This window comes from Oncorhynchus tshawytscha, linkage group LG04 (assembly GCF_018296145.1).
Source record: "Oncorhynchus tshawytscha isolate Ot180627B linkage group LG04, Otsh_v2.0, whole genome shotgun sequence".
Taxonomy (NCBI): domain Eukaryota; kingdom Metazoa; phylum Chordata; class Actinopteri; order Salmoniformes; family Salmonidae; genus Oncorhynchus; species Oncorhynchus tshawytscha.
The window spans coordinates 31507956-31525605 of record NC_056432.1 but is presented as its reverse complement, the minus strand read 5'-3'; the positions used below and the strand labels follow the sequence as shown (position 1 = coordinate 31525605).

Here is a 17650-nt window from a genome sequence, read left to right as displayed (position 1 = left end):
ATACACCACAAGTAAAGTTTATGTAGGCTACATCACAGATTGATCATAACTGTTGGCAGGTAGACTAGCAGTTAGAATGTTGGTCCAGTAACCGAAAGGTCGCCAGTTTGAAAGCCCCGAGCCTACAAAGTGAAAAGTCTGTTGATGTGCCCTTGAGCAAGGCACTTAACCGTAATTTGCTCCAGGGGTTCTATACTACTATGGCTGACACCGTAAAACAACACATTTTACTGCACTTATCATGTGTATGTTGCAATAAAAAAAATGCAACAAACAGGATTGCAAACTTCATGTGACTGTGCTCAGTAATTACACTCGTTTCTAAATTAAACAAACCGAAAAATCTTTCTGGATGTATACTTCCACATATACATGCTTACCTCCACCGCTCCTGTAGCAGAGGTATGGAAAGCGCCACACGTTCCCAAGTCCCACCGCGTACCCCACTGACGCGAGGACGAACTCAAGGCGGCGACCCCAGGTGGCTCTTTCTGCTGTCGCGTGCCCCACTTTCTTTGATAACATAGCATTCACGTTTAAAGGTGCTTTCAAAGCAATATCAGTCTCCTCTTTGTAGACTCCCTTGGTGGTGGATGATGTCTTTTCGGACCCCACTCCCATTGTAAAAGTGTAATAGTCTTGACTCTCACCAACAATTTCAATTAAGTCATGGGCTACTATGCCACTTACTAACAGATAACAGTCGAAGTTTCAGCTTAATCAATAGGCTAAATGTGACGAGAACCTTTATAATATAATAAATCAGTAGGATAATACTGAATATTATGAACAAAGCCTATAGCAGGAAATATATAATAGGCGCACGAGTAAAATGTCTAAACCAAATAGGCTACAGACAACTGGACAACTCAATTCCCTTATTAAACACAATTATATTGGTATACTAGCTTTAGCCTATAACGTGCGCTATTTTACTGTAGGCATCAGATGATACCTCATTCGACGACTGCCTGACATATCCCAACTAATGCCCCGATTTACCATCAATTCACATGCAGGATAATATGCACTAAACTCCCGGTAACCTACCAGTTCTTATTATTTCTCAATGAACCCACCGAAACATTGACCTAAAACTGTTCATTCTACCTGCTTATGTACTGTCATAAAAAAAAATCGGGAACCCGCCCCTACGTGCCGTAGTTTCCTAGCGATGCCCTTGTTGTGGGGTTTCCACTAGTTACCACAGCCACAAACTACAAATTGGCAGTCAAAATGAATGAACACAAAAATGGTCTTAATTTAAGGTTAGGGTTAGGCATAAGGTTAGCAATGTGGTTAAGGTTCATATTTGGTTAGAGTCGAGTGTGATGCAATTATGTATATAATCCCTGGATTGCCGATGCTATGTATTGGCCATTGACAGGCTCTGAGGCCACCGGTCGGCCATATTGGCTCTACCCTGTAGGCGCAGTCCTCCTAAGAATGAATGAAATTCCACAGTATTTCAATTAAGTGTCACATGTATTTACAAAATTACATTAAGTTTTTATTTTGTTGTAGTGGGGACCACCGTAACATTAGTAGTCTCTAATAATTATACTTTAGGGAAAAGGTTTTTATATATTTTTTCAGGTTTTATTTTTATGTTTAGCTCACATTATATAATTTAAAAGTATGCATTAAGGGGTCTTTAATACGTGGCAGAAACGAATTGAGACATTAATACATGCATTTCTATAGCTCCAAAATGTGTTTTACGACAGTGAGGGAGTGCCAAGATGGAGGCGCAGGGGCTTCAAAACAGTGCCCCTTATAAATCATCAAGTGTAAATATAAACCATTGGTGCGATGTCTGACGTCACTGTTTTAAAGGCTGCGTTCATACAGGCAGACCCATTTTTTTCACTAATTGGTCTTTCAACAAATAAGATAATCTCTGAAAAGCGCAGACGTGAAAAGATTGCATGTGTTTGGTCAAAAGACCAATTAGTGAAAAAAATATCAGAATTGGGCTGCCTGTGTAAACACTCAAATCAAACCTTTTCAGTTGATTATCTTTCATTATCACTTGACTTGTAAAGGATTTAGATGCGATTCTTAATCATTTTATTTGGAGGAAAAAGCCTCACTATCTAAGGAAATCAATTATCAGTAGTACCCAGAAACAAAGAGATCTTGTGGTTTTAGATTTCAATATAGGGTGAATTCAGAAAGAGTGGGACATATAAACTGGGAGAGTTTAAACGCCCACAACATTAGAAATCTACTTTTTCGAGTTGAAAGATGGCCAGAGCTTACCCATGATGTTGCACAATGATGTAAGTCAATAAATTAGCGTTTTAGTCAAAGTATGATATGGCAAAACCGAACTACCTGCTTCATGCAAAATTGTGCCAATGACGTGTCTTATGAAATTACGTATAACATTTTTTTCGCCTATGTTTAATTGAAGGCTGGGTTTTATTTGATTGGTACCACCCACCAGCATGGCTTTGTTTATTAATCAGAAACATCTGCAAAGTTTGAGTCGCTGCTGAGCAATATTAAAGTCCGCCACAGCGGACTAATACCTATAAAACTTTTACAGATCCGCAATCGAGAGCATCCTGTCAGGCTGTATCGCCGCCTGGTACGGCAACTGCTCCGCCCACAACCGTAGGCTCTCCAGAGGATAGTGAGGTCTGCACAACGCATCACCGGGGGCAAACGACCTGCCCTCCTGGACACCTACACTACCCGGTGTCACAGAAAGGCCAAAAAGATCATCAAGGACAACAACCACCCGAGCCACTGCCTGTTCACTCCGCTATCATCCAGAAGGCGAGGTCAGTACAGGTGCATCAAAGCTGGGACCGAGAGTCTGAAAAACAGCTTATATCTCAAGGCCATCAGACTGTTTAACAGCCACCACTAACATTGAGTGGCTGCTGCAAACATACTGACTCAAATATCTAGCCACTTTAATAATTAAAAATTGGATGTAATAAATGTATCACTAGCCACTTTAAACAATGCCACTTTATATCATGTTTACATACCCTACATTACTCATCTCCTATGTATATACTGTACTCTATACCATCTACTGCATTTTGCCTATGTCGTTTGGCCATCGCTCATTCATATATTTGTATGTACATATTCTTATTAATTCCTTTACACTTGTGCATAAGGTAGGTGTTGCGAAATTGTTCGATTACTTGTTAGATATTACTGCATGGTCGGAACTAGAAGCACAAGCATTTCACTACACTCGCATTAACATCTGCTAACCATGTGTATGTGACAAATCAAATTTGATGTGCTTTGAAAACCTAGTGGTCAAACATGGAAATGGTTCCAATCGTCTTTCCACCATTCATTTTTCACAAAGCATTTTACAAACACTTCAAATTATCTTTGAACCTGAACCAGAAAAAACGCTACCCTCTCTGTCATCACTGTCTGTACCAGACATTGTTAAAAAACAAGGGCACCTGGAGTATGCAGGCATCCTGGCTGGGATAGCGCTGTTGGTGGAGCGCAGAAGGCTATACGGCAGGCAACAGTTGGACCGCGCACCAACCCCCAACTGGCACACCATGAGAAGAGGGAGGTTGACGGCCAGCAATTATGGAGCAGTGGTTAGGACCAAGCGTGTTACTCCTTCGTTGCTAAAAAGGGTCCTCAGATCAGTCGTTGGATGGGGTGTCTGTATAGTGGGGCACAGATAATGACGAGGAGGGCACCAGACCATCCAGTGAGGCATCAAGGCAAATGGCTACAGGGATGGGTGTGCAGGAGTTAGGGCTTTGGGTCACGAGATCTGGGATCCTGGGTGCCTCACTGGACGGTCTGGTGGGCACCACAGCCGTGGTGGAGGTCAAGAATCCCTATGTTGTAAGGGACCTTACCATTTGAAGAGGCAGTCAAGTCGAAGAATTTCTATTTCAAGGAGAAAGGGTCTTACAGCCTCCGTGAAGTTGATTTTTACTGGTCGAAGGTCAGTTCCACATCACTGGACGGGACACCTGCTTCTTCATTGTGTGGACCACCAAAGCCAACATCAGCAGGACGACCTCTGACAGACTCGTATTGCTCCTCTTGTCAGTACCTGTTTTCAGGGTGGCCAATGGTCCAAAATTATTCCACATAGTTCATACAGACACTAGGCTCCCAGAATAGGTTATATTAGATACAGGTTTTGCTCAAAGCAGCCAACTAAAGTAATGTAGGTAACGTAAGTTAAATCACAAAGGCTGGTCTGAGTGCATCTCCTCAGTTTCATTCAGTAGCACATTACAATTCACATTGCATTTTATCATGGTCCCAGTGGAAATGTATACTTGTGATGTTTAAATTATTTCTTACCCTGTGTCTTACCCCATTCATCCCTGCCTGTACCTGACATTGTTGAAAAACAAGTGAACAATAAATAAAAATCATACACGAACAATAGGCTTCTAGAATAGGTTAGATTATATTCAAGTTTTGCTCAAAGCAGTCAACTAAAGTAACGTAAGTTACTTTAACATAAGTTAAATCAAAGTTTGAGTGCATCTCCTTAGTTTCATTCAGTAATACAACACAATTAGAAACGCAAGCAATTCGCTGCACCTGAAATAGCATCTGCAAATCTGTGCACTGTATGTGACCAAAACTTTGATTTGAATAATAAATTAACTAGTTTCATAATAAAAATGTTGATAAGACCTTAATTAATTGAAACAAACATCACTTGGGTAGCGGTAGATTGATTTTTATTGTCATATAGCGATCTACCAAAAAGTGCCACAGACTCACAATGGCTTCTTCTAGTGGCTTGGTTTGGAGTTACAAGGTATTCAGTGTGATGGTTGAAACCATTTTGGTTGACTAGTGTCAGTCGTGTTTTGGCACAGTTTTTCAAAAGTTATGTCTATCTAGAGGAATAAATGCATAAAAAAATGATGAACAGAACAAACAAAGAATTTACTTGAATGGGGACTCCTGTTCTATTCATTCTATTTCTATGCCTTTAATCCTATCTGATAGGCGAAATCCAGATATACTGAACAAAAATATAAATGCAACATGTAAAGTGTTGGTCCCATGTTTCATGAACTGAAATAAAATATCCCAGAAATGTTCTTTATGCATAAAAAGTTTATTTTTCTAAAATTTTTACATCCCTCTTAGTGAGCATTTCTCCTTTGCCAGGATAATCCATCCACCGGACAGGTGTGGCATATCAAGAAGCTGATTAAACAGCATGATCATTACACAGTTGCACCTTATGCCGGGGATAATAAAAGACCACTTTAAAATGTGCAGTTTGTCACACAACACAATACCACAGATATCTCAAGTTTTGAGGGAGTGTGCAATTGGCATGCTGACTGCAGGAATGTCCACCAGAGCTGTTGCCAAAGAATTGAATGTTTGTTTCTCTATGTCGTTTTAGAGAATTTGGCAGTGCATCAAACCTGCCTCTCAACCGCAGCCCCAGGACCACCACATCCAGCTTCTTCACCTCCGGGATCGTCTGAGGGGGAGCTGAGGCATATTTCTGTCTGTAATAAAGCTCTTTTGTGGGGAAGAAAACTAATTCTGATTGGCTGGGCCTGGTTCCCAAGTGTGTGGGACTAGGCCCACCTATGGCTGCGCCCTTGCTCTGTCATGAAATCCATAGATTAGGGCCTAACTTAAAATAATTTATGAAAAGCTGGGTGCAGGTATACTGCCGGTCAAAAGTTTTAGAACACCTACTATTTCAAGGGGTTTTCTGTGTTTGTACTATTTCCGACATTGTATGAAATAACACATATGGAATCATGTAGAGACTTGCTTGGATTGAGAGAATGCCAAGAGTGTGCAAAGCTGTCATCAAAGCAAAGTGTGTCTATTTGAAGAATATAAATATATTTTGATTTAACACTTTTTTTGGTTACTACATAATTCCATATGTGTTATTTCATAGTTGTGATATCTTCACTATCATTTCTACAATGTAGAAAATAGTAAAAATAAAGAAAACCCCTTGAATGAGTAGGTGTTCTAAAACTTTTGACAGGTATCCACTCCACCAAACCGTAGAATAGTAGTTATCCTGTGTGGAGAAATAAAGTGAGATCCCTACTTTTTGACAGTAGATGGTGCTCCCGTTTCAGTGCAGTAGTGGATATTGGCCTGTGGGCTCTCCAATTATTTTCTCCTGTTCCAGGTGTTGCTGTTTGATTCCTTCCGGTCTCCGTACAGGAATTTCAACTGCATGACGTCATTTATCCTGCTAACAAAGTTAGGCTACTGCAAAACTGAGCTGGGATATTAACCTTCCTTGGAAAATGTGACGGGATTTAGCGGACAATTTCCCTAGAACTGGATTTTAAGATTTTTGGATGTGTAGAATGAAAACACCCCATTGTAACTCATGCTGGATCACGATGAGAACTTTCTGAGAAGAAGAAAAATCGACGACACACAGAAATTAGCTATATGGAGGAACTGGAAGGTGAGCGGTCTAAACTTTTTTTCCCCATTAAATTGTTAATTTGCTTAGCCTACATGTGGATAGCAATGTGGATTAAAAAATATATATTGCTGTAATATATCAAAAATATTTGGTGTGTAAAGGGAAGCCCAAGTTACATCCAGTAGGGGGGACGCACAATTTTCTGGACTTGGTCAATTTTCGAGCAGATAGTGTTTATGTCAAATGAGAACTTGCTGCAATGTATCTGATCATTGTGACATACATAGTTACTTTCTAACTACGGCAATGACTCTGCCATCAAAGTTCAGCTGATTATGTTGACTTATACTATGTATTCTACTGCGAGTCCAATTCACTACCCACTTTATATTTGTAAATATAGTCAACTATTACTGTGCATACTACCCCTATTACTTGTTATTTTGTACTTTACTGTTATTGATTAATGTAGGCTACTGCATTGAGGGAGCTAGAATTTTGCTGCACGTTTTATACCTGCTGTAAACTGTTGAAATATGAAGAAATAAGATTTTACTCAAACTTGAATTTAGCTTCTTGGATTCATTGGGCTTGTTTGAGTGGTAAAGCTGAAGCAACCTAGAATTTACATATACACTAGAATTAATGATGGGGGTGCTGTGTTGAAGCCACCTTGCCTCCACCTTGGCACTCCCCCACCATTGTAAAAAATATTTTGGAATCTATAGAAATCCATTTATTAATATCTACATTTGTTTTTGCCACATTTATTCTATTAGACACCATAATGCATACTTTTAAATGATATTATGTGAGCTAAAAATACAAAATATGTAAACATTTTACTTAAATAATATTTTTTTGAGATTACTAATGTTACTGTCAACAACAACTTAAATTAATGTCATTTGTCCTTGAAGCATTTCATTGAAATACTGTATAATTCCTATGGAGTACTGCTCCTACTGGGGAGTGCCATAATTGCCAACCGGTGGCTTCAAAGTATCTCAATGGCCAATACATGTTTTATATACCTAATTGGAAGCAACCTACTTCAGATGAAAGTCGAGGATTGGAGTTGAGGTATGTAGATCTGTGACAGCCGAAAGTCGGACACTGATTGGTTTATCAACAGCAAGGCTCAGTGCAACATGGCAGTGTTGCCATTGTTGATTAATCTTTTCTTTGTAATGTTGAAATAAACATGTCTCCAAACCCCATATCACACACTATAAATATGTGTGTACATTGTACTGTCAATTAGGGAGAGAGGGACTCAAATATCAATCATTTGTACGTATACATTGCGGCAAAGTTGTTTCCTGTTTCAGTAACGTCCTGTTCGCGTGGGTCAAACAAAAACACTTTAATGATTGGTTGACAGTTATTGCCTCCCACAATGCAGGTGATGGCTGCAAGTTGCAGCTGGTGAGGGGCAACTGCAGAAAATTGCAGTCGGCTTCATGACCATTGATCACATGGTTGTTGTAAAGTTCATGCAGTCGACATTTAGGCGCAAGTCAGACAATTTTCATCCCCATAATGCAACATACTTTTAAAGGTCACCGACTTGACAAAAGTGAGCTGCTCGAACATGCCCACTCAATTCTAAATCCCCCAGTTTTCACACCATATTCATTGCATAGAGCTTGCTAGGGGTGTATTCATTACAGAAACATTTTTAAGAAGCAAACAGAGGAAACAGGGAGGGACCTACCTGAATTTGTCCAATAGAAACTCTTGTTTGCGTTTTACATTTGGAGTAGGTCCCGTGTGGCTCGGTTGGTAGAGCATGGCACTTGCAACGCCAGGGTGGTGGGTTTGATTCCCATGGGGGACCAGTATGAAAAAGTATGACAATGTATCCACTCACAACCCTGGCATTGCAAGCGCCATGGTAAGTCGCTCTGGATAAGAGCATCTGCTAAATTCGATTTAAAACATTTTTAAAAACTTTTTGTGGCTGCAGGGGCAGTATTGAGTAGCTTGGATGAAAAGGTGCCCATTGTAAACGGCCAGCTCCTCAGTCTCAGTTGCTAATATATGCATATTATTATTAGTATTGGATAGAAAACACTCTGAAGTTTCCAAAACTGTCAAAATATTGTCTGTGAGTATAACAGAACTGATATTGCAGGCGAAACCCTGAGGAAAATCAAAGCAGGAAGTGGCTTCTATTTTGAAAACTCCATGCTCCATAGCCTCCCATTGCTCCATTTAAAGGCATATGAACCAGGTTCCTTTTCCTATCACTTCCTCAAGGTGTCAATAGTCTTCAGACATAGTTTCAGGCTTTTATTTTGAAAAATGAGCCAGACCGATAACATCACGTCACGTGAGTTTTGCTTGCGCAACAGCGTTTGGATAGGTATTGCTTTTCACTCTCCTACTGTGAAAGACATTTGCAGTTGATATACACTGCTCAAAAAAATAAAGGGAACACTAAAATAACACATCCTAGATCTGAATGAATGAAATATTCTTATTAAATACTTTTTTTCTTTACATAGTTGAATGTCCTGACAACAAAATCACACAAATTATCAATGGAAATCAAATGTATCAACCCATGGAGGTCTGGATTTGGAGTGACACTCAAAATGAAAGTGGAAAACCACACTACAGGCTGATACAACTTTGATGTAATGTCCTTAAAACAAGTCAAAATGAGGCTCAGTAGTGTGTGTGGCCTCCACGTGCCTGTATGACCTCCCTACAACGCCTGGGCATGCTCCTGATGAGTCCTGGACAGTCTGTGGTGCAACATGGTGTTGGGGGATGGAGCGAGACATGATGTCCCAGATGTGCTCAATTGGATTCAGGTCTGGGGAACGGGCGGGCCAGTCCATAGCATCAATGCCTTCCTCTTGCAGGAACTGCTGACACACTCCAGCCACATGAGGTCTAGCATTGTCTCGCATTAGGAGGAACCCAGGGCCAACTGCACCAGCATATGCTCTCAAGGGGTCTGAGGATCTCATCTCGGTACCTAATGGCAGTCAGGCTACCTCTGGCGAGCACATGGAGGGCTGTGCGGCCCCCCAAAGAAATGCCACCCCACACCATGACTGACCCACCGCCAAACCGCTCATGCTGGAGGATGTTGCAGGCAGCAGAACGTTCTCCACGGCGTCTCCAGACTGTCACGTCTGTCACGTGCTCAGTGTCAACCTGCTTTCATCTGTGAAGAGCACAGGGCGCCAGTGGCGAATTTGCCAATCTTGGTGTTCTCTGGCAAATGCAAAACGTCCTGCACGTTGTTGGGCTGTAAGCACAACCCCCACCTGTGGACGTCGGGCCCTCATACCACCCTCATGGAGTCTGTTTCTGACCGTTTGAGCAGACACATGCACATTTGTGGCCTGCTGGAGGTCATTTTGCAGGGCTCTGGCAGTGCTCCTCCTGCTCCTCCATGCACAAAGGCGGAGGTAGCGGTCCTGCTGCGGGGTTGTTGGCCTCCTACGGCCTCCACGCCTCCTGATGTACTGGCCTGTCTCCTGGTAGTGCCTCCATGCTCGGGACACTACGCTGCCAGACACGGCAAACCTTCTTGCCACAGCTCGCATTGATGTTCCATCCTGGATGAGCTGCACTACCTGAGCCACTTGTGTGGGTTGTAGACTCCGTCTCATGCTACCACTAGAGTGAAAGCACCGCCAGCATTCAAAAGTGACCAAAACATCAGCCAGGAAGCATAGGAACTGAGAAGTGGTCTGTGGTCACCACCTGCAGAATCACTCCTTTATTGGGGGTGTCTTGCTAATTGCCTATAATTTCCACCTGTTGTCTATCCCATTTGCACAACAGTATGTGAAATGTATTGTCAATCAGTGTTACTTCCTAAGTGGACAGTTTGATTTCACAGAAGTGTGATTGACTTGGAGTTACATTGTGTTGTTTAAGTGTTCCCTTTTTTTTGAGCAGTGTATTATCGATTTTATATATTTTAAAAACAACCTGAGGATTGATTATAAAAAACGTTTGACATGTTTCTGTGGACATTATGGAAACTATTTGGAATTTGTCTGCGTTGTCGTGACCACTTTCCTGTGGATTTCTGAACATAACGTGACAAACAAACGGAGGTATTTTGGATCTAAAAATAATATTTATGGAACAAAAGGAACCTTTGTTGTGTAACTGGGAGTCTCGTGAGTGAAAACATCCGAAGATCATCAAAGGTAAACAATTAATTTGATTGCTTTTCTGATTTTCGTGACCGAGCTACCTGATGCTAAGTGTACTTTATGTTTTATCGTGCGATCAATAAACTTACACAAACGCTTGGATTGCTTTCGCTGTAAAGCATATTTACACGACAGGTGGATTAACAAAAGGCCAAGCTGTGTTTTCCTATATTGCACTTGTGATTTCATGAATATAAATATTTATTGTATGTAGCGCTATGCTATTCAGCAGTTGTTGATGACACTTATCCCGATATCGGGATTGCAGCAATGAGTTTTAATGCGTAAACGGTTTTTGCAACGGATGAAGCTTTGCAACAGAATAAGTGTAATGATTTCATCCAAGCTTGTCCTAAAAACCAGAAACGTGTTACCCCTGGTTCGTTCAGCCAATCCTATGGGGGAAATTAATGAGGTCTGATGTTAACACAACTTACTGAAGAGATCTCCTAAGCCTAACATTACCTTTATGAAGCCTTTATGTGCTTGTTTTGTTTACATAAATGCTTCAAAATTATGAACATTTTACTTCAGCTGATGATGATTATCTCCTAGAACAAAACTTATAAGATCTCCTAAGCCTGTGTTTACCACAGACCTTATTTTCGGCGTTTATCTCCCCAAAATGAACATAAGACTGTAAAAACACCAGGAAATCAGCTCCAAGTGATTTTAATTTAGGGATTCTGTTCCCAAGTATTCCCACGCATAAGAGAGAGACGTGATCGTAAACAAATGTAAGAAATTTTAAAATAAATGTCATATTATAAATGTTTGGACTTCTTGCAGTCAATTTCCAGTCTACAAATGATTTGTAAATATGTTCCAGCCCCCTGACCATCCGCTCAAGAAGAAAATAGGCACACGGTTGAATCTAGTTGATGATCCCTGCTCTACATGCTTCCTTCTTTTCACTCTGTCATTTAGGTTAGTATTGTGGAGTAACTACAATGTTGTTGATCCATTATCAGTTTTCTCATATCACAGCCATTAAACTATTTTAAATGTTTTAAAGTCACCATTGGCCTCATGGTGAAATCCCTGAACTGTTTCCTTCCTCTCCGGCAACTGAGTTGGGAAGGACACCTGTATCTTCGTAGTAACTGGGTGTATTGATACACTATCCAAAGTGTAATTAATAAGTTCACCATGCTCAAAGGGATATTCAATGTATGCATTTTTATTTTTACCAATAGGGGCCCTTCTTTGCAAGGCATTGGAAAACCTCCCTGGCCTTTTATTGAAATTCACTGCTTGAATGAGGGACCATACAGATTAATTGTATGCGTGGGGTACAGAGATGAGGTAGTCATACAAAAAATCATGTTAAACACTATTATTGCACAAAGAGTGAGTCCAGGCAACTTTTTATGACTTGTTAAGCAAATGTTTACTCCTGAACTTATTTAGGCTTGCCATAGCAAAGGAGTTGAATCCTTATTGACTCGACATTTCAGCTTTGTAAAAAAAATCTAAAATAATCATTCCACTTTGACGTTATGTGTGTGTGTGTGTGTGTGTGTGTGTGTGTGTGTAGGCAGGCCATTGACACAAAACTAACATTTAATCAATTTTAAATTCAGTCTAACACAACAAAATGTGGAAAGAGTCAAGTGCTGTGAATACTTTCTGGAGGCACTGTACATAGTGGATTAGAATAACACAGCAAAAAAAAAAAAAACAGTACCCCTATAACCATGGTATTTGCAATCACTCAGAATTGCAGGTATTTCCCTATCTTCTTATTTCCTTAAGAAAAATGTGACTATGCAAAAAGAGTAGATACAATTTTATTTGTCACATGCTTCGTAAACAACAGGTGTGGACTAAGTGAGATGCTTACTTACAGGCCCTTCCCAACAATGCAGAGAGAAATAATAGCATGATAAATAAATACACAATGAGTACCGATAGCTTGGCTATAAACACGGGTACCAGTACGAGTCGATGTGCAAGGGTACGAGGTTATTGAGGGTGGTATGTGCAGTTGAAGTCTGAAGTTTACATACACCTTAGCCAAATACATTTAAACTCAGTTTTTCACAATTCCTGCCATTTTAATCCTAGTAAAAATTCCCTGTCTTATGTCAGTTAGGATTAGAGTTAGACCGAATTAATCGGAATGGCCGATTTTTAATTAGGGCCGATTTTCAAGTTTTCATAACAATCGGAAATTGGTATTTTTGGTTGCCGATTTTTGCAGTTTTATTTATTTTTATACCTTTTATTTAACTAGGCAAGTCAGTTAACACATTCTTATTTTCATTGACGGCCAAGGAACAGTGGGTTTAACTGCCTGTTCAGGGGCAGAATGACAGATTTGTACCTTGTCAGCTCGGAGGATTTGAACTTGCAACCTTCCGGTTACTGGCCCAACGCTCTAACCACTAGGCTACCCTGCCGCAATCCGTAGTCTGGCTTTTTTTATGGTGATTTTGGAGCAGTGGCTTCTTCCTTGCTGAGCGGCCTTTCAGGTTATGTCGATATAGGACTCATTTTACTGTGGATATACAGTGGGGCAAAAAAGTATTTAGTCAGCCACCAATTGTGCAAGTTCTCCCACTTAAAAAGATGAGAGGCCTGTAATTTTCATTATAGGCACACTTCAACTATGACAGACAAAATGAAAAAAATAATAATTGTAGGATTTTTAATGAATTTATTTGCAAATTATGGTGGAAAATAAGTATTTGGTCAATAACAAAAGTTTCTCAATACTTTGTTATATACCCTTTGTTGGCAATGACAGAGGTCAAATGTTTTCTGTAAGTCTTCACAAGGTTTTCACACACTGTTGCTGGTATTTTGGCCCATTCCTCCATGCAGATCTCCTCTAGAGCAGTGATGTTTTGGGGCTGTTGCTGGGCAACACGGACTTTCAACTCCCTCCAAAGATTTTCTATGGGGTTGAGATCTGGAAACTGGCTAGGCCACTCCAGGACCTTGAAATGCTTCTTACGAAGCCACTCCTTCGTTGCCCGGGCGGTGTGTTTGGGATCATTGTCATGCTGAAAGACCCAGCCACGTTTCATCTTCAATGCCCTTGCTGATGGAAGGAGGTTTTCACTCAAAATCTCACCATACATGGCCCCATTCTTTCCTTTACACGGATCAGTCGTCCTGGTCCCTTTGCAGAAAAACAGCCCCAAAGCATGATGTTTCCACCCCCATGCTTCACAGTAGGTATGGTGTTCTTTGGATGCAACTCAGCATTCTTTGTCCTCCAAACACAACGAGTTGATTTTTTTACCAAAAAGTTATATTTTGTTTTCATCTGACCATATGACATTCTCCCAAATCTTCTTCTGGATCATCCAAATGCTCTCTAGCAAACTTCAGACGGGCCTGGACATGTACTGGCTTAAGCAGGGGGACACGTCTGGCACTGCAGGATTTGAGTCCCTGGCGGCTTAGTGTGTTACTGGTGTTAGGCTTTGTTGCTTTGGTCCCAGCTCTCTGCAGGTCATTCACTAGGTCCCCCCGTGTGGTTCTGGGATTTTTGCTCACCGTTCTTGTGATCATTTTGACCCCACGGGGTGAGATCTTGCTTGGAGCATCAGATCGAGGGAGAATATCAGTGGTCTTGTATGTCTTCCATTTCCTAATAATTGCTCCCACAGTTGATTTCTTCAAACCAAGCTGCTTACCTATTGCAGATTGTCTTCCCAGCCTGGTGCAGGTCTACAATTTTGTTTCTGGTGTCCTTTGACAGCTCTTTGGTCTTGGCCATAGTGGAGTTTGGAGTGTGACTGTTTGAGGTTGTGGACAGGTGTCTTTTATACTGATAACAAGTTCTAATAGGTGCCATTAATACAGGTAACAAGTGGAGGACAGAGGAGCCTCTTAAAGAAGAAGTTACAGGTCTGTGAGAGCCAGAAATCTTGCTTGTTTGTAGGTGACCAAATACTTATTTTCCACCATAATTTGCAAATAAATTCATTAAAAATCATACAATGTGTTTTTCTGGATTTTTCTTCTCATTTTGTCTGTCATAGTTGAAGTGTATCTATGATGAAAATTACAGGCCTCATCTTTTTAAGTGGGAGAACTTGCACAATTGGTGGCTGACCAAATACTTTTTTGCCCCACTGTAGATACTTTTGTACCTGTTTCTTCCAGCATCTTCACAATGTCCTTTGCTGTTGTTCTGGGATTGATTTACACTTTTTGCACCACAGTATGTTCATCTCTAGGTGACACGTCTCCTTCCTGAGCGGTATGACTGCTGGGTGGTCACATGGTGTTTATACTTGCATACTATTGTTTGTACAGATGAACGTGGTAACTTCAGGCATTTGGAAATTGCTCCCAATGATGAACCAGACTTGTTGAGGTCTACCTTTTTTTTCTGAGGTCTTGGCTGATTTTTCTTCTCGATTTTCCCATGATGTCAAGCAAAGAGGCACTGAGTTTGAAGGTAGGCCTTGAAATACATCCACGGGTACACCTCCAACTGACACAAATTATGTCAATTAGCCTATCAGAAGCTTCTAAAGCCATGACATAATTTTCTGGAATTTTCCAAGCTGTTTAAAGGCACAGTCAACTTAGTGCACGTAAACTTCTGACCCACTGGAATTGTGATACAGTGAAATAACATGTCTGTAAACAAAATTGTCTGTTGGGAAAATTACTTGTCATGCACAAAGTAGATGTCCTAAATGACTTGCCAAAAATGTAGTTTGTGAACAAGAAATTGTGGAGTGGTTGAAAAATGAGTTTTAATGACTCCAACCTAAGTGTATGTAAACTTCTGACTTCAACTGTACATATATATACTACGTGGTCAAAAGTATGTGGACCAACCTTCAAATTAGTGAATTTGGCTATTTCAGCCACACCCGTTGCTGACAGGTGTATGAAATCAAGCACACACCCATGCAATCTCAATAGACAAACACTGGCAGTAGAATGGCCGTAAATGAAGAGCTCAGTAACTTTAAACGTGGCACCTTCATAGAATGTCACCTTTCCAACTAGTCAGTTTGTCCAATTTCTGGCCTTGACTGGCCTGCACAAAGCCCTGACCTCAACCCCATCGAACACCTTTGGGATGAATTAGAATGCCGACTGCGAGCCAGGCCTAATCGCCTGACATAAGTGCCCGACCTCATTAATGGTATTTTGGCTGAATTCAAACAAGTACCCGCAGCAATGTTCCAACATCTAGTGTCAAGCCTTCCCAGAAGAGTGGTAGCTGTTATAGCAGCAAATGGGAGATCAACTCCATATTAATGTCCATGATTTTGGAATGAGATGTTCGACAAGCAGGTGTCCACATACTTTTGGCCATGTAGCGTAGGTAGGGGTGAAGTGACTAGGCAACAGGATAGATAATTAACAGTAGCAGCAGCGTATGTGATGAGTCAAAATAGTGCTAAAATGGTCAATGCGGATAGCTACACGGACTATTTGGCTAACTATTTAAGTTTTATTGCTTGGGGGTTCAGGGGTCCTTTTGGTTCCAGACTTCATCAGTACCGCTTGCTGTGTAGTAGCAAAACAGTCTATGACTTGGTTGGCTAGAGTCTTTGACAATTTTTAAAGGCCTTCCTCTGAAACCACCTGGTATAGAGGTCCTGGATGGCAGGGAGCGCTGCCCCAGTGATGTACTGTGCCGTACGCAGTACCCTCTGTAGTGCCTTGCAGCAGTTGCCATACCAAGCGGTGATGCAGCCAGTCAAGATGCTCTCAATGGTGCAGCTGTAGAACTTTTTGAGGATCTAAGGGCCCCTGACAATTATTTCCCTGAGGGGAAATGGCTAACATCAACATCATGACTCACATGTATGAGCCACACCTTTGTTCAGTCAACAAAACATATTCAGAAATTCGTTGCTACTGTGATATGACTTTTATGAATGGATGGAGTATGCTTTTCCTTTAATGAAATCCTTGAACCCTACAGGTACACATGGACGCCACTGTGCGGGTTGCGGAGGAGTGATTCAAGATGCATTCAATGTGAAGGTTCTGCAAGGAACTTGGCACAATACCTGTTTTCAGTAAGTCATACTTTTAAATGTGGATTTCAGTTATATTCACTGTTTTATTTCATTGACAATTTATTGTAGGAATCACGTGCTGTTTGCACTATGCATTAGAACTGTTTTGACATTAAATAAGCAGCATTGACGTCAACAATGGACTGTTTTGCTGGTCAACATACAGCTTTTGACAATTTCAGGGATTCTTTGGGGTGAAACTGTATGCACATGTTTAGAAATGGACTTGTGGGTAGTCCTACAGAATTCTACCTGTCCTGTGAAATGTTTCATCATCATTTTCGGCAGGAATGTCTCTGTTCAGTGTTCAAACTATTCTACAGTAACGCAGAACTCCATTACAGTACTTATTGAAAATCTAATCACTCAAATCCCATTTGCTGATACCACCATTCTACTTTTTTTTCTTCAAACCATTGTAATTAGAAGTTAGTACAACAAGTTAACAACTTTAAGGTGGTAGATATTTGTTATCCTTTTGCCTTTTTAAAGGTGGAAAATAATAGACATGAGGCATTACTCGCACATGAATTTGCATGAGTCACAGGGACACAGAGGATCCCACCACCTCTCTCTCTGACCTTGTGGACTTTGGCCCTGGCAGTTTCTCTTCGTCCTGTGGCTTAGTCATTGTCAGGATTGAGACTGTCTGGCATTCTCCGGTCACTGGCCCCCAGTGATAACCCTCTAGGCTTGGGCTGAACAGAGGTCAATATGGTAGGACCTATGTACAGACGCTCAAATAAAAACAATTTTTAGCTCCCAAAGCTCTCTTTGTGAAATAGAATCACTCAGGTTTTGTTTTCCCAGAAGAGAATGTATAGATATGATGATGGTGCTTCAGTTAGATAAGCAGTCCAAGAGTCATGGTCTAGATGATGATTCGCCCCACAGCGTTTTTGTGGAATGGAAAGTTGGGATTGAGGGCAGAGTCACAGTAGCTCTGTTCATACACTCCCTCTCCTGATTATATTTCTGACACTCACTGTGCCCATCCAGCACACAACGTGACGTAACACGAATGAAAGAATAGAACTGATGAATAGTTGAATGGAACTGAATAA

At 40.9% G+C, this 17650-nt stretch overlaps 2 protein-coding genes across 4 annotated transcripts in view; one reads left to right on the top strand and one right to left on the bottom strand.

Moving 5' to 3' along the window:
• The window catches only part of si:ch211-225b11.1 (uncharacterized protein LOC561694 homolog), a 56205-nt gene extending 53836 nt beyond the window's left edge, over positions 1-2369 (bottom strand). Inside the window, exon 1 of one of the 2 annotated variants that reach the window (XM_024417633.2) lies at positions 2263-2369. In XM_024417633.2, the coding sequence (XP_024273401.1) occupies positions 2263-2266 (4 nt within the window). In that variant the 5' untranslated portion in view covers positions 2267-2369. Of the gene's footprint in view, positions 1-380; positions 1155-2262 lie in introns of those variants that run through there. The other variant, XM_024417631.2, reaches the window with a different exon arrangement.
• A 3760-nt stretch (positions 2370-6129) lies between these two features.
• The window catches only part of LOC112248520 (LIM domain kinase 2), a 33110-nt gene continuing 21589 nt past the window's right edge, over positions 6130-17650 (top strand). The window contains exons 1-3 of one of the 2 annotated variants that reach the window (XM_024417621.2): positions 6130-6433; positions 14977-14998; positions 16490-16586. In XM_024417621.2, the coding sequence (XP_024273389.1) occupies positions 6353-6433; positions 14977-14998; positions 16490-16586 (200 nt within the window). In that variant the 5' untranslated portion in view covers positions 6130-6352. The remainder of the gene's footprint in view (positions 6434-14976; positions 14999-16489; positions 16587-17650) is intronic. The other variant, XM_024417622.2, reaches the window with a different exon arrangement.